Source organism: Pseudorasbora parva, chromosome 1 (assembly GCF_024679245.1).
Source record: "Pseudorasbora parva isolate DD20220531a chromosome 1, ASM2467924v1, whole genome shotgun sequence".
NCBI lineage: Eukaryota > Metazoa > Chordata > Actinopteri > Cypriniformes > Gobionidae > Pseudorasbora > Pseudorasbora parva.
In genome coordinates, this window is record NC_090172.1 from 57,571,510 (window position 1) to 57,594,915 (window position 23,406).

General features: G+C 39.0%; 1 protein-coding gene across 1 annotated transcript; it reads right to left on the reverse strand.

Annotated features, from left to right (window-relative positions):
* Window positions 1-8,772: 8,772 nt before the first annotated feature.
* Window positions 8,773-15,558, reverse strand: zpax4 (zona pellucida protein AX 4). Its single transcript, XM_067437470.1, is given in 20 exon segments — window positions 8,773-8,905; window positions 8,989-9,086; window positions 9,165-9,332; window positions 9,461-9,577; window positions 9,661-9,667; window positions 9,669-9,833; window positions 11,189-11,427; window positions 11,625-11,688; window positions 11,690-11,825; window positions 11,906-12,059; window positions 12,135-12,361; window positions 13,805-13,901; window positions 14,030-14,184; window positions 14,271-14,356; window positions 14,392-14,489; window positions 14,492-14,536; window positions 14,894-15,021; window positions 15,098-15,184; window positions 15,267-15,349; window positions 15,447-15,558. Coding segments are annotated over 20 exon segments (2,310 nt in total). The 5' UTR covers window positions 15,470-15,558.
* Between the last annotated feature and the right edge of the window lie 7,848 nt (window positions 15,559-23,406).

The window sequence follows — 23,406 nt, forward strand, 5'->3', positions numbered from 1 at the left end:
ATCAAAACACGATTGTGTAAGGATTGTAATCAGGCTCTGAACAGATTACCTATTAAAATTTCTTTCAGCCAATAGGATCGCTCTGGGGGTCCTTGCGGACACGATTTCACCAAGGGGGTAATCTAGCGCTCGGAAAGCGTTCCACCCCTAGGGGCTGCCATTGCTAACCAAGCCATCACCTGCTGTTAGCATCCCATTGACTCCCATTCATTTTTGAGTCACTTTGACAGTGAATAACTTTACATCTGAGACGTTTAAAGACTCCATTTGTCCATTGTTTATTTCTAAAGAAACACGACAATGCATAAAAGGCTCCGTTACCTTCTATCTTACACTATCGCCCCGCAGAAGCTGTTTTTGTAAAAATAGGCTAACGATTGCGTCATAACCAACGCGACTCTGTCGCACAGTTGAGAAATTACCGTATAGACCTGAGGAGACGCTCGCAGGCAATCTTTTACTGTCTATGAGGCAGTCGGGGGGACGTGGAGACAAAGTCTGATAAAGTCAAGGGGGAAGAATGGGGAGAAGCCCATAGTGAGCCAAAAGCAACGGGAGAAAATATTTAAACAACGTGATTCAGATTTCACTTTCCACAACTACTAGAAGACCTACAGCTGTCAGACAGGAGGCTCACGTCACATCTACGCAAGGGGGTAATCTAGCGCTCGGAAAGCGTTCCACCCCTAGGGGCTGCCATTGCTAACCAAGCCATCACCTGCTGTTAGCATCCCATTGACTCCCATTCATTTTTGAGTCACTTTGACAGTGAATAACTTTACATCTGAGACGTTTAAAGACTCCATTTGTCCATTGTTTATTTCTAAAGAAACATGACAATGTATAAAAGGCTCCATTACCTTGTATCTTACACTATCGCCCCGCAGCAGCTGTTTTTGTAAAAATAGGCTAACGATTGCGTCATAACCAACGCGACCCTGTCGCACAGTTGAGAAATTACCGTATAGACCTGAAGAGACGCTCGCAGGCAATCTTTTACTGTCTATGAGACAATCGGGGGGACGTGGAGACATGTGCTGGAGACTAGTCTGATAAAGTCAAGGGGGAAGAATGGGGAGAAGCCCATAGTGAGCCAAAAGCAACGGGAGAAAATATTTAAACAACGTGATTCTGCTTTCGCTTTCCACATCTACTAGAAGACTCACAGCTGTCAGACAGGAGGCTCACGTCACATCTACGTCCTCAAGCTCAGTCTGAGCCTGCGCAGTTCTCTCAGCCATCAGGAAGTGAGTGCCCCTAGGTTGACTTCATTCTTTCGCCGTAGACGTCAATGGGAACGCTCGGTCCATTTCTTTTACTGTCTATGCATCTACGTCGTCAAGCTCAGTCTGAGCCTGCGCAGTTCGCTCAGCCATCAGAAAGTGAGTGCCCCTTTACTGACATCACTTAACGCCGTTGACGTCAATGGGATAGCTTTGTCCATTTCTTTTACTGTCTATGGATTTCACAGGGGGACAGGATTTGTCATGACACCGGTGTCCTCTAATGACATTTCAATGAAAGCGGATCCTGCACATTTAATAAAATGTCTGGTGATAAAGGGAACATAAGGTAGATGATGTCAGGCGGTGGCCAAAACTTACAGATAAAGGTATTTTACTGACAACAGGATGTATTAATGTAAAAATGTGTCTGCCAAATTTAATTTAATTAAGACAGCAATAAAACTGAACACTGTCATTATGAGCTCTGTTGCTAATATTAGGGCTATATTTTCGTGATCACAAAATTGTTTTAGACAAACACGTTTTAAGAACATGAAAAAACAAACAGTTATGAGGACTTATAAATGTTACACTTAGAGCTGCGCGCGGCAGTACCGTAACCACTTAAAGGTCCCGTTCTTCGCAATTCCATCTTTCAAACTTTAGTTAGTGTGAAATGTTGCTGTTAGAGCATAAATAATACCTGTAAAATTATAAAGCTCAAAGTTCAATGCCAAGCGAGATATTTTATTTAACAGAAGTTCCCTTTCAAAGCCTACAGCGAACGGCCGGTTTGGACTACACCCCTGCACTTCCTGCTGTAATGACGTCACTGGAACCGTTTGTTGACTAACCCTCCGCCCACAAGAACACGCAAAATAGGGGGCGTGGTCTTGTTGCTCCCCCGCATTCAGCGCTTGCGTTATGGTAAGAGGCGGGACCTTTCCGGCTGTCCAATCACAACACGGGAAGCGCTGGCCCAATCAGAACTCGTTACGTTTTCTGAAGGAGGGACTTCATTGAACAAGGAAATCATCAGGCCGCTTTTAGGACAGAGGAAACAGCGCTGTACAGATAAGTAAATTGTGTGAAAAATACTGTTTTTTTTACACGCAAAACATGAACTCATGTTATATTGCACACTGTAAACATAATCAAAGCTTCGAAAACACGCGAAGAACGGGACCTTTAAAGACAGAAAATAATTAAAACATACATGCCTGTTACAAAGGGACTTTAAGTCACAATTACACAAATTTAACTTTGTAGTTTTCTCTATTGTTACTGACATACGAGTCCATTGCCTGAAAACCTCACGACACCTGTGATTCATACGCAGCGGCTGATCTGTGATGGTAGGATGCAGTATCTGGCCTATCCATCCAGAACTCATGCCCTGTAGCTTAGGTTCTGACGCTCACCGCATGCCAGATGATTAAAGGGGCGGTGAAATGCTGTTTCATGCATACTGAGCTTTTTACACTGTTAAAGACTTGGATTCCCATCCTAAACACAGACAAAGTTTCAAAAACTAATGTTGGACGTTTGATGGAGTATTTCTGTGTCAAAAATACTCCTTCCGGTTTCTCACAAGTTTCGGAGAGTTTTTTTTGAGTATGGCTCGACTTGACGTTAATAGAGCGGAAAGTCCTTGTATGGGCCGTACGGGCTCTTCTCCCGGAAGGGTGCGCGAGCGTGTGACTAGAGCGAGAGAGGAAATGCACGGCCGTAAACACTCTCTCAGCTGCAGATCCAGTCGATCCAGGCGCCGCGCTCCACTTTATTCCTATGGGTGACATCAAGCGACTTCAGCGCTTCAGCACAGCATTCCGGGAAGGCAGCGCTGCATTTGAACCGATTTGAACGCAGAAATGACGGGAAGCTTCACAACATCGTTTCAGTCGCGTCTCAAAGTGGATTTCCACGGTCACTGCTGTCACAGGACTTCACCAAATCATACCAAAGTGTGTTTTTGACGGAGCGGTCCCAGCGATAAAGGTTCGGTCCTGCTTTGGAAGCAGCCGGTGAGTAAAACTGCTTCAAATGTCTCTGCTGTTGGCTATCGTCGCATGAGTAAACATCAGTAAACGACAAGATTGCGTGCTTCATCATTCAAATGCGCTAACGGATTCTATTGTTGTTCTATGTATAACGTTACACTAGTCTGACGTGCAAAACCGTTTTGCTTGCTACTGCTAAGGTTTAGTCGCATACAATAGTCAATAAACCGAATCATGTCCTCATAAACTGCGAGTAAACACACACAAATGTTGACAGGCCACTAAATACAGTACACACCACAGAGACGGACGTCCTGCTGTTGCTGTTTCTCCTGTTCAATTTATTTCAGCCTCCGAATGATTCTGGATCATATATCTAGTCGCTGAGATCAATAGCCATGAGTTGCTCCATGCTTGAGGACGTCACCGCTTTGCGCTTGTCATTCTTTAGCAGGGCCGTGCAGAGATTGTTGGAGGGGCAGGTGCTCAAAGTATAAAAGGGGCACATGGAACAAGGCTTTTAATCAGGCTGTGCTCAAAATATCAATATAGCAATATATTGTGACACATTACAGTGTTTCAATACGGATGTTTCTGTATTGATATGGCAGAAAATGAAATGCAGTTTGTAAAAGAAACCTTTAAAAGGGCAAAAATTAAAAAAATATTTTAAAATTAAAAAAAAAAAAAAATCTTTCCACCTATTAATAACTCTGGGATTAGAAACTGTTATAATTATAGTAAAGTAAATAGTAAAGAACAGCTGTTATAGTAAACTGTAGGTAGGACATGGTCATTATTCAAAAACAACGTGGCCCAATATGTACAGTACTGAATAGTTTTATTTAACGTCATGTCAGTATCTGTGGCTATTTTCATGGCAAAAAACTGAATTACAAATATACAAGAGTTACATTTATGCAATAAAAATAAAAACCAAGCAAAAAAAACAAAACAGCAATATTATACAAGATTTTTAACATTAACTTCTAAAACCTTTTCTGGTAAAATCTTTTAATCTTAAATTCCTGAATAAATCCTTTAGTGGGTTTGCTGCCTTTGCTGTTGTTGTTGCTGCTGATACTGCTGGAGTGTATCTGAGACTATAGGCATTAAAACAAGCGCTAACACTTTACTTGAAGTTGACATTAAGTGTCATTCGCTTAATTATGTCATGCAATTAATGCAAAGATGACATTATGTGAGATGTCTTTGTTAGTGATAGTGACAAACTTTAAAATTTAAAGTTGTCATAACAAAGACATCTCACATAATGTCATCTTTGCATTAAAAATTACATAATTGAGCGAATGACAGTAATGACAGTTATCATAAGCATGCATAAAAACTCCTTCATATTCATAACCTGGGTATTTTCATACCTTTTCCTGAAATCTACTAGGGCCATATCTCATGTACTCTGCACTTTGATGTTAGGTCAGGTTCATTTTATATTTACATCGATATTTTTAATAATACATTTTAATGTATTATTTCCAGAGATATATTATTGAGTTTAGATCTATAGTGATTTTGCTGTTGTAAACACTACTGTTACAGAAAAACATTTTTTCATATTAAAATTAGTGCTGGGAATCGATTTAAACAAATTACCTAATCAATCAATTTGTTTTCTGTAATTAATCAAGATAAATCACGATTTAAAAACATGGGCGTTTTTAATATTTTGATATTGTAATAATTTCAGTTACTCTCCAAATTAATGTAGACACAATTTAAAGACAACATATTGTAAATGTGTTGTATTGGCATCTTTTTATGAATGAAGGCCAGTAACACTGATACTAATGTCTCTATGAAACATTATGACATTGCATTACAGTATAAATGAAAGCTACCAATTTCAATATCTATTAGGCTTTAAAAAAAACACTTAATTTAAGTGAACTTAAAACAATCTTTATATAAACCCATTATAATGTTATGTTATATTTACCAGTGGCCGTTTAGAAAGAAAACGAGTAGCACCTTTCTGAACTGCACAAATAAATTAAATACAGATGAATTATCATTAAAGCTACACTTTTCTCTGTGATGAACATTATTGACAAGAACATGATTGAAACCTGTTCTGAATTTATATACCGTTATATTTTTAATGATAATAAAAACAGATATAGGCTAATTTAGAATATGAAAAATCAGTATAAGCCTTTACCAGTGTTTTTTAAATAAATACTGGAATAAAAATAATAGTTTAAAGTATAAATAGTTTTTAGTAAAATAACAAAGACAAGACTGTGTAACTACGCCCGTGAAACTTTTCTCCCTCAAACAACAAACTAACGTTAAAGCTACACTGTAACTTTTTTAGTTTATTCTTAGCTAAAATCGCTTAGTTCTTTCAAAAATATATGTGCTCATTAATGTATATTTACTTCTTTCAAGTAATAATGCATTCTCATAATTTTATAATATACCATTGAAAATGCATAAGTGTTGAGGGTTCGGATGGCGGTCGCCATGTCGCTCCTCCATCTTGAAAGTACATTTGCCAAAGAGGGACATACCCGTAAATTCAAGCTTCGCTTTTCGCGTTTTTACACTCGATGGCACTGTGTCGCATGTGAAGAGGAGGATTGCTTGAGGCTGCTATATGATGATGGAGGATCATCACTCACGTCGGACCCGCAATATTCCCGGAACATTGCCGTGTCGCCTTCTGTGTAAAAGCAACCACGTCCCGGAATTGATTACCGAATTCGACCCCGGTCGGGGACCTAGTAACATTGCGGGATATGTATCAGAGTCGCCAAGGAAGCGGAAAAGAGAATTAAGACGGCAACGCGACAGGCAAATCAACAAGACAAAAGTAAATACTGGAGTGGCCTTTCCAAGATGGAAAGAGCTCATGAGGAGCAACGATTTTAAAAAGAACGCCGACGTTGCCTGCTTTCTTCTCGACAGGTAATATTAATTCAGCCTATTTGTGTATATTGGAAGTTTTATTGTTGCTTGGCTAATTATATCATGGTGTGCTGTGCATAACACTAGAACAACGTCTAGGATAGTTTTCCTCGCGTCAATGATGAAAAAGTATTGTTTACCTTATAACATAAATCCGTGTTCTATGACGGATAACATGAGATTAATATTTTAATTGCATTATAATTTGTTTGCCTTACGCTAGTGGTGTTGTACAATATACAGAATAATGATAGCACTGATAAAAGTTACTTTACTAAGAGCTTTCATTCGTCTGGGAACCTGATAGCTGATGTTAGCAATGAACTGGTTATTATTCAGTTCTATTATTCATTTTACATAGATTAACTTGATCATAGATCATTTGGTAAATTAAATAACTGCAAATTATAATAGTTTTCAAAAATTACCTCATCACTTGAGTTGACGCAACACTCACCGAAGAGGTCGAACTGAAAGCCATGACTAAAATCGGCCACCGTAGGAGTTGAAACGAAATCGAAATTGAGAGGAGCAGAAACAATTATTCACTGGATGGTCATATACCTTTTCACCACTAGATGGGAGAAAATATCACACAGTGTAGCTTTAACGTATGGAAGCCCGTTTCCGCCACAGTTAACTAAAAAAAAATATGATTCTTGTAGTCGAAATAATAAGAAACTTTCTCGAAATATTGACTTAGCATCTCGGAATAATGAGAAACTGTCATAAACGAAATAAGGATTTACTAAATCAAAACTATAACATGCTGCTCAATGATCTGCCGCAACCCGAAAAAGGGTGAATTATAGTATTTTAACTGTGGTTTTAGCTACTAATGATTCAATTATTTCCTTATTATCTGATTTGCATTGAATAGCCTATCTCTGAGCAAACGCGCTCTTGAGAGGATTTTAAACAAGAACGAGCTTTGGTGCAGAAAGAACAGAACAGAGGTGGCTGCGATGTGGCAACATCCATTGAACAACTTCAAACCTCTGGACACACACAGTTTTTCGTGTGCATATGATACGCACTTTATGGCGTATTATATGGTCGAACCACCCACCCCATCAGCCTAATCCTACCCAAGAGCGCATCATATACACGCCATAAAGTGTGTATCATATGCATGCAAAAAACAGCGTAGGCCTATAGCATATGCACGCCAAAATGAGTTTGGTGTATACATTCCACGACATTGCACACTCGTATTTACGCATTTAGATGTGATCGGATTGGTAAACGACAGGGACAGGGTTCTGCAGCCGAAAAGTTGCAACAGAAATATGAGGTTGTGATCGGGCAGCAGTTTTCATCCAACAGTAAGCTAACAAAAAAAAATTAATAAGATAGCACAGCCTATGCTGCCCGCCTCGCTTGATGGGAGTTGCTGCGCCAAACTGTGCCAATGTGCAAATTGTCCATGCGTGTATTAAGTCATAATTACGAGAAAATGTCATTATTATGAGAAATCATATCGAAATATTGAGAACCTAAGTAAATTTTTCGAGAAAACATCTCGAAATAATGAGAAACTAAGTCAATATTTTGAGAACGTTTCTCAATATTTCGAGAAAGTTTCTCATTATTTCGAGATGCTAAGTCAATATTTCGAGAAAGTTTCTCATTATTTTGACTTAAAGAATCATATTTTTTTTACTCAACTATGGCGGAAACGGGCTTCCATATTAACGTTACTTCTACAAGCTACACATACAGGAAACAGCAATATAAACAACAGCTCCATGCTCTCCACGTCGTTCTTGTAAAATGATAACAAATAATAACTAACGTTAAACAAACACTTCGCTGAGAACAACACTTAAAGTTACCGCTGTATTGAAGAAGAATCCGCTTCAGTCCACTCTCCACTGGCGCACGCGAGCGGCGTGAGAGATGAGGTCGTCGGGTGAAAGGTCATCATATGCGATTCATTGTATATGAATTTTTTTTTTTTTTCAAAGGGCACTTTGGGCATCAAGGGGCAAAGAGGCTGGTGCTCATTTTTGCCATCATGTGAGGCACATGCTGGTATATACAAAAGTTGGTGTACATACTGATCCCCAGTGATTATGTCACAGTTGGTGACATGTTGAGAATTGCCCGTTTTTCACAAGACTTCCATATGAAGGAGGAAACAATGGTGTTTGAGACTCACTATGTGATGTCTTTGAATTCTCCATGGCATAGTTGATTAATGAGTTCAGTTCAATTTCATTCTAGGGCACCTTTAAGACCTAGTTACATGAAAACGATTTATAGGAAAGGTTCTCACTTCAAAAATAAGCACAGAAGACAAAGAGCTTAAAATACAAGTTTTAAGCTTAGTCACTCAATTTAAAATGCTCCATTACTGAAAAAGAAAGTGCCATGCATTAAATACAAGAAATTTAAATAAAAAAAAAGTTTAAATAAGTGCTTACCTATGACCATGCGGGTTTGTTTCCTGGAGACTTCCACTGGCCCCCATGCACATAGTCAGCTGGCTTCACTGCAACTGCCTGAAAATACTTAATGGCTTGTTTATGTGGTTGCATGGCCTTTTAGGGAGGAACTGAAAAAAAAAAAAATTAGATATTTAGGATTCTAGGCCTACACAGGAGGCAAAGTAGCTCTCAGATAGTGAAGCAAATTAACTTGCCCATCACAGTGTTCATTTGTCCAATTCCAGGTGTCTCAGCTCTGAACTTCCGGTCCACAAAGAGGCTCTCAGTACCACGTACAGGGTAGATGCACCTCACAGTAATCCTGAGACAGGAGAAGAAAAAAAGAGAAAGAGGCTTAGTGTCGCTAAGAAAATATGCCACTTATAGATATATATATGGTAATACCTGTATGCAGCATCTCTTGTTATTACTGGCTTGTTGTCAGTGGAATACAACTCATGAAATGTGATCTCGTTTTCATAAGTCACATACTGCTGATCAATCTGAATAGAAGGAATATATATATGTAAAGCGGTCAAGTAACTTTCATATGCATGGGGAGGGGAGACCCATTTTACAACACCTGAAATCTAGTGGCACAGGTTGAGTCCAAAAGAGAACAGGACTCTGGCCTCATCAGTGTCTTGAGGTCTGCAGCTTGGGTCCAATAGTGTGGTTCGGGCAGGGTTTGCATTAGGTACTGATTCTGTGATATTCACTATGGTCATCACACCATCTGTAGAGCACACAGCAAAGAGAAAAATTGAAAGAAAGCCAGACTATTGAGTAAAGTGACCGGTCAAGCAAACCAAAACAAGATCTAAGACGTGCTAATGCCATAAATTTGGGTGAAGCAAATAAGAACCACCAAGTTACCCAAGAGCTCAGTGGTTCAGAGGAGACAGCTTTTGCTTGAGGGCTGCACAAGCTCCTGGGTCTTGGCATTTCTGGTGAGGAGTTCAAAAGTGCCATAGAAATGCTGCAGAGTAATATTCTACAATAGAGGGATGTTAGTTTCAGCAATTTGAAGTAAATTAAAAGGCTTCTACAGTCAGGCCCAGTGAGCGGTTAACAAACCTCATAGATAGCCAATTGTGAACAAGGGAACATCCAATATGAAGGTGGTGCTGTCATTGGTCATGTAGCCACGTGTAGACGCCAGCTGTTCAGTCAGTGGGTAGTGACCGATGGTGATGTCCCACAAGTAGTCGTACTCCTGAGTAGGGTTGGGCATCGAGAACCGGTTCCAACTTGGAACCGTTTAAAAAAATAACGATTCCATTGGAATCGTTTAGAAAATTTGTTTTCGGTTCCAAACGCGCAAGTTTTGGTTTCCATGGCCACCTGATTTCCGGTGCTTGCGCGCCCGCTTGTTCCTTTAGCCTCGGAAGCCCGGTAAACGGCGCTCTGAAGTGTGGATTTATTTCACTTTTAAAAAGCCTGGGTCGGCACAGTGCAACTAGTGTTGTCAAAAATATAGATACTGAAATATCTGAAAAGATACGATAGCCTGCTCAGTTTCTACAGTATCGATCACAGCTGCTCTCCTCTCCTCTCCTTCTCTAACCGACAGCGAGTTGACGCGCAGCCGCATACTCACTCAGCCCGGTTACACGGCGAACGCGCCGGACTGGACTTTTCCTTACGACAGCGTGTTAGTGTGTGTGAGATCGGTCTGAATTTCGCGCGGGATTGCACATAATTCTACGAATTCCTCTGATTTCAGGCTCACATCTGAAGCGCACACACACACACCGTAATAAAGCCCCCTCTGACATACAAGTGCAAATATTTGCATCTTTTTCCTGCTTATTATTGGTCAGATACAATCAACCAAATTGTCAGTGCACATTTTGAAGAGTATTAATGTAAACACTGTCGTAAACAATTCAGAAAGAAATGACGAATGAGTAACAGGAACAGTGTTCAGGATCAATGAGTGCGGCAGTTCTTAAAGGGACAGCGGTCATTTGTTATTCAAAGTCAAACTTCAAAAAGACAAACGATCACACTGCTCTTGACTGATCAACGTGTGTAATTTTAATCCAATGTTATTTTAAATTTAGTTAGTCACTTTGCATTTTTTAATTCAGTTTCTTACCTGAATGTTAGACCTACCTGAAAAAATAAAACAGTCTTTCATTTATATATTTTATTCTATTTTATTTATTTGTGCTATTTTTTGTAATATGTTTATTTGTTCTTATTTAATTACTGTTTAGTCGTCTTTTTTACTTGTGCTGTGTGTAAACTATTGCAACACAATTACCCCGTTGTAAAAAATACATTGAGTAAGCAAATATTTGTGAAAGAATTTTAATAGTAATTGATCAATGTTTATATAGGACACTTTCAAAAGACAGACAAAAAAAATTATATAAAAGATATCTAATTGACAGTATATGCAGCGTTTTCCCCCCGTGGTATTGAAAATAGCATTGAATATTGATGTGACATGTTTTGACTCCACCCCTCAAAGAATCGGAATCGAAAGTAAGAATCGGAATCAGAATCGTTCAAATCAAAACGATGCCCAACCCTACTCCTGAGGGTCCTTCATTGAACGCATGCCGTTGTCAGCACATGCTGTCAAAGACGGGTGGGCTGTTGAGAAAGAAACACCTCAGTATAGCAGAACATATTGCAATCAAAAATGTTTAAGTCATTTGAAACTGGTCTGATATCCAACAGAAAGGTAAACCCTTGTGAAAAATAAGGATCCTGACTCATGTCATAAGCAGGAGCAGTCACAGATGAATAATGGTAATAGGGATCCATTTGAGGAAGGACGTTCAATGTCCATTTCACTTCCAAAGTGTACTCAGAAAGGACCGCTGTAATATACTGGAAGAAGGAGACAACAGATTATCCAAAGTCTGGCATTTAATACATGTCTGAAAGAAACTCCATTTAGACAAAGGCATAGAGCAAGTCCTCTGGGCAGAGTTGGGTTCTCCAACATACACCCCTCAAAGTAGTCAAGGTAGTTATAAGTTCGTATATATAGCCTGACCTAGTGAAAGAATGCAGTTAACACTCACCCGTTTCATAGCAAGTTGAAATGGCACCTTAAGGACATATGCAAAGGTACTATTGTCCTGGGACTCTGGTGATCGAGCCTCCCATCTGCATGGCAGTCAGCAAAGGCATCTCCACGCCATTCAGCTCCACGGACACGAGCTCCACATCATAAGGAATATTACCCAGGTAGGCCGTGAAGACTCCTTCCTCAGGGACCGTTTCTGGAAGGATCAGCACAGTTGTAGTGATTTTAACCCTCACAAGAGAGCAGCCTTGACATTTAATATTAGTGCCAACTCACGGTTAATTGAAAGGGGAGGGCGAGGAACAAGTGGACTTGTCATTTGCCGGGCCACATTGTACTTGGTCTTCACACCATTCTGGTCCACAAACGTTTGCTCGTAGGTCAGCTGGACGGTGTACAGCTCGTTATACATACCGTCAATCACAAGGCTCTGCAGGCAAAGTTAACATTTGACTCAACCTGGATGCCTAATTGAGCATCATACACAGTACTCCACAGACCATACCTTTCTGGTGCCTCCCTCAGCAGCAAAGGGGATGCTGCTGACAACGGTCTCATCATGGGCAGTCAAAGAGTAGCCTCGGTATGTGGAGGATTTCTCATCTAGGAGCTCACCATCAACTCCCATGCCTACGTACTCACTCCTTAACCCAGAGGCTCCACCAACAGCCAGAGGAGTCATTACTTCAGGGGTCTTCCAGTGAAATTGGGTGTCAGCAAAAGAGCCTTCATCTGAAACCAAAAGATATTGACCTCATGAAACGGTCCAAATGCACATGTCCCTTTTCATGATAAATGAAAGTCACTGTTCTTATCAGGGTTCGTTAACATAAATTGAGTAATTAAACAGGGAACAAGGCTAAGGCTATGTCTACACTAATCCGGATAAATTTAAAAACGGAGTTTGTCTAAAAACGCTCTGCGGCCGCACTATCATTTTCACACAAAAAATTCATCTACACTGAAATGTCTGAAAACGCTTACATCCCCGTACTGTGCATGAGCAAATCCAAGAGGCTTTGACTTGCGCCATTTCCGCTGCTCGTTTATTTACTCTTTGAAATTGTGGCAATGTCGAGAACAGGCACTTTTTTTTAACAGTATGTACAAACTGACATTAATATTTAACAAGGCTGTCAAAACAAAGCATACAAAACAACTGCTGTACAATGTCATCTATCTTGGCTGAATTGGTCATATGACTGCATCACATGGCTAAATGCGTCATCGTATTAAAGCCTCCATTTTCACAGTCCACACTACGACGCAAAGACGGCGTTTTCAAATGTATCCGCTTTGGAGAGCGTTTACTTAAACACTGTCTCAGTGTGGATGGAAGGCCAAAACTGAGAGAAAAATATACGTTTTTAAATGAAAACGTATTAGTGTGGACATGGCCTAAAAAGCACATTTGACTATTCCCTTTTAATCCACTGGATGGCACAAATTCAGCTCAGCACTTAACAGGTGAAAAAAAAGGCCCATCCCTGATGCAAATGCAGGTTGATTTAACTTAATATTTAGCGTCAAGATGTAGACTTCTTTAGCAAATGAGAAAAATTGTCAGTTTGAGAAAACTGGAAAGGTCTGTTTTTTGCTCAAGGTAATTAATGCAACAGAACAATGTAAAAGTATGGCATTTGGTTTTCAAAAAAGCCCCAGCTTTGGGTGAAAGGCACAGTTTAAAGAAAAGGCTGACTGACTCTTCCATTTGACAGGACTCCGATGGTAAATTTAAAATCGGATGTCCACCTTAGGTGATATACAAGTCACTTCAAAAAGGATCATATCCTACATTATACGTTAGTACTGTAAAGTAGTATTCAGTTATGGGATCTCATTCAATGTTTTCAGCATGCATTTCAATCAGTGTACTGAATTTATTAAAGTAAAAGTGGCTGATGTGATGGTGTTTGGTACTAAACATTGAAGCCAAATCATTTGTGGCAATACTTTGTGCCTTTTGCTCCATGCTTGTGTTGCCCTGTGTATCTGTGGGGTAAAAGGCCCACAGCATTTATTCAAGGGATTTAAACCATTTGTGACTTCCCAATCAGTTACTCCAGCGATGTTCAATAAAAACTATTCTTCAGTCAGTCACTATGCGAGTAATGAAAAGCACTTTTAGGGTGTGCTTTTAAGTCCAGTTGTACCATGTACATATTTGGTTCGTACCCAATGAACAGGCAGCTACTAGGTCCACCATGACCAAGAGCCAGTTCTGTCTAAAAAACACTGTGGCTTGGATAGATTCAGTGGCAACACCACTGACCTAAAACGAGTTAAACGGTGATTAAAATCAGAAGGCTGTGCTAAAGGCCTGTGTAAACACTTGAGATCCGTCACATGTAGACATTCTGGGTCAAGTGGAAGTGACAAACCAGTTGGGTTGTGGCATACCATTTTGACCGAAGCGTAAGGTTGTCCAAAAGTTGTCCGTAAAACAACTCTGCCAGGTGTGACAATTATGAAGTAGCCCCGAGCAGCAGCATCTTCAGTTGACATGACTTCAGACTGCTGTCCTTCTTGCTGTAGCATCACCTGCCAGGCCGGCGCTGAACGTCCAGCCTTGAAGCAAAACAGTGCAGCCAGGAAGGGCACATCTCAAAGGGAAAATTAACAAAAAGAACTAGCTACTTACCACAGAATCCACGTTTAACACCATCAGCTGTAGGGCAAAGAAGAGCAGTGCTCAGACACCTAGAGGGGAGGGAAGAGACAACTAAATACATAAGACCACAATCATCTGATGAAAATCTCATACCTCCATGTAGTTATGCTCACAAGTGAGCTCTCTTGGGGAAAAAGGAGGAACAGAGCAAGTCTTGGAGACATTGAAAGATAATTCTTGACCACACACACATTGACAATGACCACACGAAACATGAAGGTGAAGACCTCATCATTCTGAGAAAAGTCACCATTTAATATTAAGTTCAAGAAGGCTTCAGTAATTGATCAGCAAGGCTGCATTCAAAACTACCATTTTCCATCTTAACAGCTCTTAAGCTTTACCACCAAAGGAAACATTTAATTTCCCAGTCTTTAGTGTCACGTGAGCCTTCTAATAGATTTGGTGCTCACGAACCATTTCTTATTCTAGTTTACTTCATGCAAACTAGCATTTCTAAGCATTTAATAGAAAGGCCATTTACTTGAAACCAAATTAACAAGTGGTCACATTCATAGCAAACTGAACCCCAAACATGTAGTTCATTAAAATAAGTAATATGAAAGTTGTCCATCATTAGAGGCGTTCTGTACCTGGTTGTCCGTGTGACAGGAAAAGTATGAGGCTCTGAGATCAACACGACCCAACAGGGGATAGGCCGAGTAAGTGTAGCCACACTGAGCTCCATAACTCTCTGTAATAGGATACACACCTGTGGCATCTAAAAAGACCAAGGAGAAAACACATTATCACACTAACTATAGAAGCACATGCTAAAGGATGAAATTGACACGCACCAGCTGCCTCAAAACGAGGCTCTATGCCAGAGGCTGGTATGTCTACTGAGATGAACAGGGAGTGGGCCTTGCACTCAACAATAGGAACTGAGCAAAACAAAACACAATGGTTTGGAGAAATGCAAACACTAAAATCCTTATATGAGACATCTTTTCAGATGCACGTTACGTCGTGGCAGTCTGGAAGACTGCTGGGGTGTGATTTTGGAGTCATATAGAGCATAAGTTACTGCAAACAGGAGAAGCACCCCTCTAAAAAGAGAGGGGGGAAAAAAAGACAAAGTCAGATTCTGAGTCACTTCACATACAAAGAAAAAAAACTGGGTTTAAAACAACACAAACAAATTACCCTGAAACTAATCCTAAAGCCATAGCCACTGATTAATTGAAGTGTCTGTAGTGCGGTAGGCTAAAACGCTACCAAACCCACATTAGCACTAAATCACAAAATGCTGAACTACACAACTAGGAATGATAACATGTGACTGGCTAGATCTTTAAATAGGTGATGTTGATTGGCTTGTTAGGAACTAGATGTGCTGATTGGCCATTTCAACAGCTGTGCTAATTAGAACACATTAAGTCATAATTACCTGCCTGGAGTAACTGATTAGATTAGTTCCTTCACGTGCTATCGGGAATGTGATAATAGGAGGGCGTTCATGTACAATTTTTTAACTAGGCAACTCGTATTTACGACAATTCCGAGAGCACGTGAAGGCAACAACGGGTGCGTCTCAATCAGATCCCTTGTTCAGTTGTCAGGGCACTGATAAGGGAGTCAGCCCATTGACGTATGTCTTGATCAGTGCCCTGACTACTAAACTAGGGATCTGGGGCCTGTACCATGAAGCTGGTTTAGCTGGCTAGCCTGATTTGTTTAAGCTTAGTTTGTGCCAATCCTGGGTTTTAGGTACCATTAAAGTGGTTTGGCTTTTAGCTGTGTTCATCGCCATAGTAACTTATGCTCCACGGCTAACCTGCTCCAGGGCAGGTTATGTTCTGGATTAAAGATCTCAAACTGAAATTGGGCCAATCAGCTGTGAGTAAAGTGACACACCTCTGATGCAAAATCACTCCCCCTGTTTCTGCTCCAAATTAAAGGTCACTACATAGCAAATGTTTTTTAAAGACTAAAGCTTCTGGCTTTTTTAACAATGCTTATTTATAAAAAAATAATAATAATTTTGAATGATTTAGATGATTTATGTAATTATTATACCCTTAATCAATTACACATTTATCATTTTAGTTAATCAATCATCAATAGGCACTTTGTTAAAAGTAATATAAATAGCCTAAATAGTCATATAAATAAGCTTTAAAACCAATAAATAAAACTATTTAAAAAAAGAAGCTTACTGAGCTTAAATGTTCAATTTTCTGTATTTCAAGTAAACTAACTTCATAACTTGTACTTGCATTAACGTATACTATTTTTTCTTTAAGTTGTCCTCTTTCATAGACAGCTTTTCTTCTTGCTGTGTATTTTTTTTTTATTCTTAATATTTTTCAATTATATAATATTCTGCAGAAGAGAGAAATTAATCTCACTGCTTGTCTTGCGAGAAGTGAGATTAATTCCACAGCGAATTAAATCTCAGTTCCACAGCATGTGATTGGCTGTTCACTATTGATGTCACAGCTAAACTCCTGAAGTCAGGATCAAAGCCTGAGTTGACAGAGCAAGCTGATGATCAGCATCATGGGACCAACAAATCCTTAATACAATGGTTTGGTTTTGTCAACTCAAAACTAATCCTGTAACCCTGAGTTTGTTAAACTGCCATCATGGTACAGGCCCCTGATTGAGCTGCATCCAACATAACCCCCTCAGAACTTCCTGTTTGGCTGCAAAACTCTGCTCATTATACAGAGCTCAAAAAAAGCTTTGTGTGTGTGTGTGTGTGTGAGACTAAAAAGCGTTTAGTCTGTTTTATTTAAAAATGTTTAATAAGACACCGGTAGTTTGTTTTAATATACTTTACAGCATGTGTTACATATCGTTGAGAGTAATTTTACACACATAAAAAAGAAGACTTTCACCACAAATTATTTGTAGCCTACTATGTAAAACACGAGACATTAGTGATGCAATTTCGTAAGGAAAAAAGACCCAGACACATGTTTTGTCTGATTTAAGACTGAAATTAAAGGTCTACACATGTATGTTAGGCATATTGCTGTTGTCATAAACCATTTTCAGGCTGATATTTGTTGGCTTGTACAACCACAAATCAGAAAAAGTTGGGACAGTTTGGAAAACGCAAATAAAAAAAGAAAGTAGTGATTTCTAAATGTACTTTGACTTGTATTTCATTGCAGACAATATGAACACAAAATATTTCATGTTTTGTCTGGTCAACTTCATGTCATTTGTAAATATGCATCCTTTCCTGTCATTCAGACCTGCAACAAATTTCAAAAAAAGTTGGGACAGGAGCAATTTAGGGCTATTAATGAGGTAAAAGGGATAAATAATGATGTGATTTGAAACAGGTGATGTCAACAGGTGATTGAATTTATGATTTGGTACAAAAGCAGCATCCAAGAAAGATCTAATCCTTTAGGAGCAAAGATGGGCCGAGGATTGCCAGTTTGCCAACAAATACGTGAGAAAATTATTGAAATGTTTAAAAACAATGTTCCTCAAAGAAAGATAGGAAGAGATTTGGATATTTCACATTCAACAGTGCATAACATAATTACAAGATTCAAGGAATCTGGAGGAATTTCAGTGCATAAAGGACAAGGCCGCAAGCCTAAGCTGAACAACCCTGATCTCCGATCCCTCAGGCGGCACTGCATCAAGAATCGTCATTCATCTATAAGCGATATCACCAGAGGCATCTGGGATGGACCATCACACAGTGGAAATGTGTACTGTGGTCAGATGAATCAATATTTCAGGTATTTTTTGGGAGGAATGGAAGCCGTGTGCTCCGGACCAAAGAAGAAAAGGATCATCCAGACTGTTACCAGCAACAAGTCCAAAAGCCAGGGTCTGTCATGGTATGGGGTTGTGTCAGCGCCCTTGGCAAAGGTAACTTGCACTTCTGTGAAGGCACCATTAATGCTGAAAAGTACATAGAGATTTTGGAGCATAATATGCTGCCTTCAAGAAGATATCTTTTCCAGGGACATCCATGCATATTTCAACAAGACAATGCAAAACCACATTCTGCACACATTACAAAGTCCTGGCTGCGGAGGAAGAGGGTACGGGTACTTGACTGGCCTGCCTGCAGTCCCGACCTGTCTCCAATAGAGAATGTGTGGCGCATTTTGAAGCGCAAAATGCGACAACGAAGACCCCGTACTGTTGCCCACCTTAAGACTTGTTTGCAGGAAGAATGGGACAAAATTACACCTGAAACACTTCATCACTTGGTGTCTTCAGTCCCTAAACGTCTTTTAAGTGTTGAGAAAAGGAATGGCAACATTACAAAGTGGTAAATGCTTTACTGTCCCAACTTTTTTTGAAATGTGTTGCAGGTCTGAATGACAGGAAAGGATGCATATTTACAAATGACATGAAGTTGACCAGACAAAACATGAAATATTTTGTGTTCATATTGTCTGCAATGAAATACAAGTCAAAGTAATTTTAGAAATCACTTCTTTTTTTTCTTTTTTTTTTTTGCACATTCCCTACTGTCCCAACTTTTTCTGATTTGAAAAACATACAAAACAAACATAATACAAAACGTACAAAATATAAAACATAAAAAATATTATAGTGGAAAGTCACTATAAAATGAGTAAATCCACGGGAGGCTTATATGGTGTGTAAACTAATCAAACAATTTTTCCCAAGAATTCGATGGAAAATTATTATTAGTGAAATATAAATACATAAATTGTGCAGCATATTAAAAGACTTATTTAAACGAAACTTCAAACTTAGATTAATCTGTTTTAAAATATTACTTTATAATCATAAAATACTTTCACTCATTCTGCAGTACAAAAAAATATATTCAACCAAACTGCCTAAAGAAAAACAATTGAACCATTGTAATAATGTTCCTGTCCACAAGGAGGGAGCAAAGGCACATAAAATGATTTTGAGTGTCATTAACAGAAATCTCAGAACCTAATAATCCTGAAAGAAAAAATAATAATAACATAAATAAATAAACTAAATATGTAATACATGAAGTCAAGACACCAATAAATAATTAAAGCTAAAAATATATTTTTTTGTCATAATTACTTGAGATATAATTTTCCTTTTTTATTGTAACTTATTCCCCTGTAATATTAAAAGTCATAGAAACACTATTATATTTTTTATTAAAAATTAAAGGGAGATAATATACTTTCACAATAACAAAGACAGTCAAAAAAATGAAAAGCAGAATGAATTAGCACTCCGGATTCTGCATCCAATCATGAGAATGTGTCATTGTCATCTGTGCTGGGACATCATGATGCATGCTTGCACCCAGAAAATCTTTATTTTAATTTTGTTTTTTTATTGAACACTAAGAACAAAAACAGAATGAAAATATACATATACAAAGGCATTGATGAATACAAAAAAAAAAAAAAAACAACAACAACAAAACAAAAAAACAAGTATTAAGCAAGGCACACAATGGTTAAATACACACATGTATAAATAAAAATAAGACGGGGTCATTTCATTGCTCTTCTAAGAGATCAAGCTCTGTTATTATACTAATATGTTCCTGTGCCTTTTAAATCTTCATACAACTTAATGATGGAAAGTAATTACAAATAAAAATCTTTTTTGAATACAGAAAAGTATGGTTTCGTCTTCATACATTTGCATTTATATATTTACATTTACATTTAATAATTTAGCAGACGCTTTTATCCAAAGCGACTTACAAAAAAGGGGAGAGCAATAGAAGTAACGAAACAGACAAGGCCAACAACCTGTAAGAGCTGTAAGAAATCTCAATTAATTAGCATAGTACACAATTTTTTTTTATTTTTTTTTATTATTTATTTTTTAATATAGACATCTACAACAAAAACTCACGTACGCAAAATACAAAACACTGGATTTTGATAGCTATATATGAAAAACTTCCCCAGAATCAACATTAGATTAATGAAAAATTATTATTATTATTATTATTATTATTATTATTAAATCATCTAACAGCATTTCAAACATAATATGTTTCCTATCAAAAGTGGGCAGTGAATGATTTTTTTTCTTCAGCCATTAAGGCATATGCTCCCAGAAAGAGCCCGATCTCACGAAAATGCGTATAAATAGTACGAGTTTGCAATCTCGTGGAATGTATACGCCAAAATGAGTTTTGGCGTGCGCATGGTACGCGGTTTTTCGCGTGCATATGATACGCACTTTATGGCGTATTATACATACGAACCCCCCACCCCACTACCCTAAACCTACCCAAGAGCGTTTCATATGCACGCCATTAAGTGCGTATCATATGCACGCGAAAAACCACGTACCATACGCACGCCAAAACTCATTTTAGCGTATCCATTCCACGAGATTGCAAACTCGTACTATTTATAAGCATGACCCGACAGTACTTAAATACAGGCATTTTCTTTTTAAATTAAACCGATGTCTTAAAAATTCACTTGACGGGTATATACTATTGAATATTTTAAAATTAGTTTCCTTGGCTTTAGGAGCCACTGGAAAGCTGATGTACTGTATTCACCATTTTTTGTTTTTACCAAAGGTTTATCATAAGCTTGCAAAATACTGTTATAATATAGAAGTGTCGGATATAATTTACAGTTGCAACAAGAGCAAATACATTTGTTGGGAAGCGTTGTCTTGAGGTCATTACCATTGAAAAGAAGGGATGGAAGTTCACAAGAGCCCTCTGACAGAAGTGACAGAAGTGTAATGAACTAGATTCATAAAGATTTTTGGAATGGCATTTAAAGCACGCTCAAATAGTTTATGTTCACATTGTAAATTATATTTAGTACAAAAATCTCTAAAAGTTAACAGGTTTCCATTAAATGAAAAACTGACCAGACACCTTTTTCAAGTCATTCAGGGATGCATAGAGACTTGTATCTAGATAAAATAAATCTATTATTCCATTATGGGAGTTCTGCGTGAGGTGAAGTTGTGGTTGCATAAACTTCCAATATTGCACCTAGCAAATCGTTAGCAGTGTTGGGGGAAGTTACATTTAATGCATTATATTGCCATACTAACTAAACAGTAACAAATGCGTTACTTTTGGACTGGGTTTCCTGCTTTGTTTAATAATAACAAAAACCAACGGTTATATTTTAGCCAAATATGAAGGCCCCTTCCCACCAAAGTGAAATGAATAAGCCTCAGGCTGAAGGAAATGCAAACTCACGTCTGTAAAGTAGAGGGCGCTACTCAAACAAACATTTATGCTGATGCTGTTGAGTTGTAGCCTGACAAGCCAGACCCACATCAAAATTGGTCTGGAAACTCACCATTGACAGCTCAATCCGAGGGGCGGGATGAACGGTTGTCTTTCAAACTCCCTCTGCACGTGATAGGATAGCGCTACAACCAACCAGAGCAACGAAGGTGAAGCGGAGCTCGTTGACAGATTAAACATTCGCCGTATCCGGTCGGCTAAACTCCGAGCACATCTTCCCTTTTTAAGAATGACTTCAGTGCCATTCTTTTCTGAGAGAAAAGCTTAGCTCCAAGTCTTCCAGAGTCAAAGCTGATTCGAAAGGCCACCGTTCACCAGTTTTTAGGCGTTTCTCAATGTCAAGGGAGGATCCTCGAAGCCACAACATCCGACGAAGGACTTTTCCAATGTCGAGGATCCTCAGAATTTCAACCAAGGACTGAGTCGTTCGTTCGAAAAATATGCCATATACAGGAAAGGATGCATATGAGTAGCCTTCGCGCTCTCAACTCACCCACAATCCTCTGCGCGCAGCTTTGCTATCTTCAGACGTTGGCGGAGTCGGAGCGTTAACGGGGCAAATATGCTTGTATTGGGGTTCGTAGATGGGAAGGAAGGAGGCGGGAACTGGCGAACGTTCAACAACTTTATAATAAATAATAAACAAAACGAAAGTAATGCGGGCAGCCCATCACGGACGACTGCCCACACACACATAATAAAACATAAACCATAACATAAAGTCCAGGCCTGGTCCTCTCTCATCTTCCACGCTCCTCCTTTTATACTCCCGTCACTCTGCCGTGAGACAGGACCGGTGTGGCGATCAGCTGCGGCTCATTATCACGGTCCCTCGCCTCGCTGCTTGCAAGAATGCTTTTACATTTAAGTATATTTACGTTACCAAACATTTGTTATAACCGTAGTAAATATAAGTAAAGTTTAACGTTTAAATGCCGGTACAAATTACTACTGTATTGATATAAAAAATATGTACAAATAACGTTACACATAACATTATTGATGGCCAACAGACCTGTCATTTAACTGAGCTTGGTTGCCATCACCAGCATTTCTTTTATAAATAACTATTTAGATTGTAGGCCTACAAATTAATTTAACGTTAGTTCACAGCATTATTAATAGCTTTCTCGTCTTTTTTAACAGGAACCAAGGAACAAACGGAGGCATTCATACCTTTTCACTGACGTAATGACGCAATGACGTGGACTTGCTTGCCTGTTCCATTTACGTGTTCTCCGAATGCTAAAGAGGAGCCTCGCCTAGCCTCTGAAGGAAGTGACTTGGAAGGATCAGTCCTTCCAAGGAAGCATCCTTGACATTGAGAAACATCGCATGTGTTTACTATGCAAGCGCAACTCGGCGGTCATTATGTTAAGCCCCGCCTACCGACTCTATACACGTTGTGATTGGCCCAACCAGAGTTTGGCGTTTACAGCTCAGAAGGGTATTGAGAGTTGCTAGACGACACTCGCGGCAGTTTAGATTTGCTGCCGCTAGGGTGCGTCTAGATTTCTAGGCTGGTAGAGTAGGAGGAGAAAAAAGTTCAACTTCAGCGATAAAAACAATTGAAAAAACACATGAGAAAAAAACAATTAAACACAATTTTGATGTTTATCTAAAGTTATTTTTACTTATTAGTATGATTTAACTGGATCATGAAAAGTCAGCAGCAAAGACATTGGTTCATTTATGTGTCATGTAACATTTATTTGGGCCTTTGGATGTTGTGAGTTTGGATTTCAGTTTTTATTTGTTTTGAGGAATTCTAACCTGGACGTATACGTTCGCCATATTGTCATTATCTGTGACCTACCAGCACCAGGTGTGTCGCTTCACTGGCATTCACAAACCCTCTCCTGTGGCTCATGGGATAGTAAAGCATCCATCATAAGCACACCAGAATCTTACCAAAAGTAT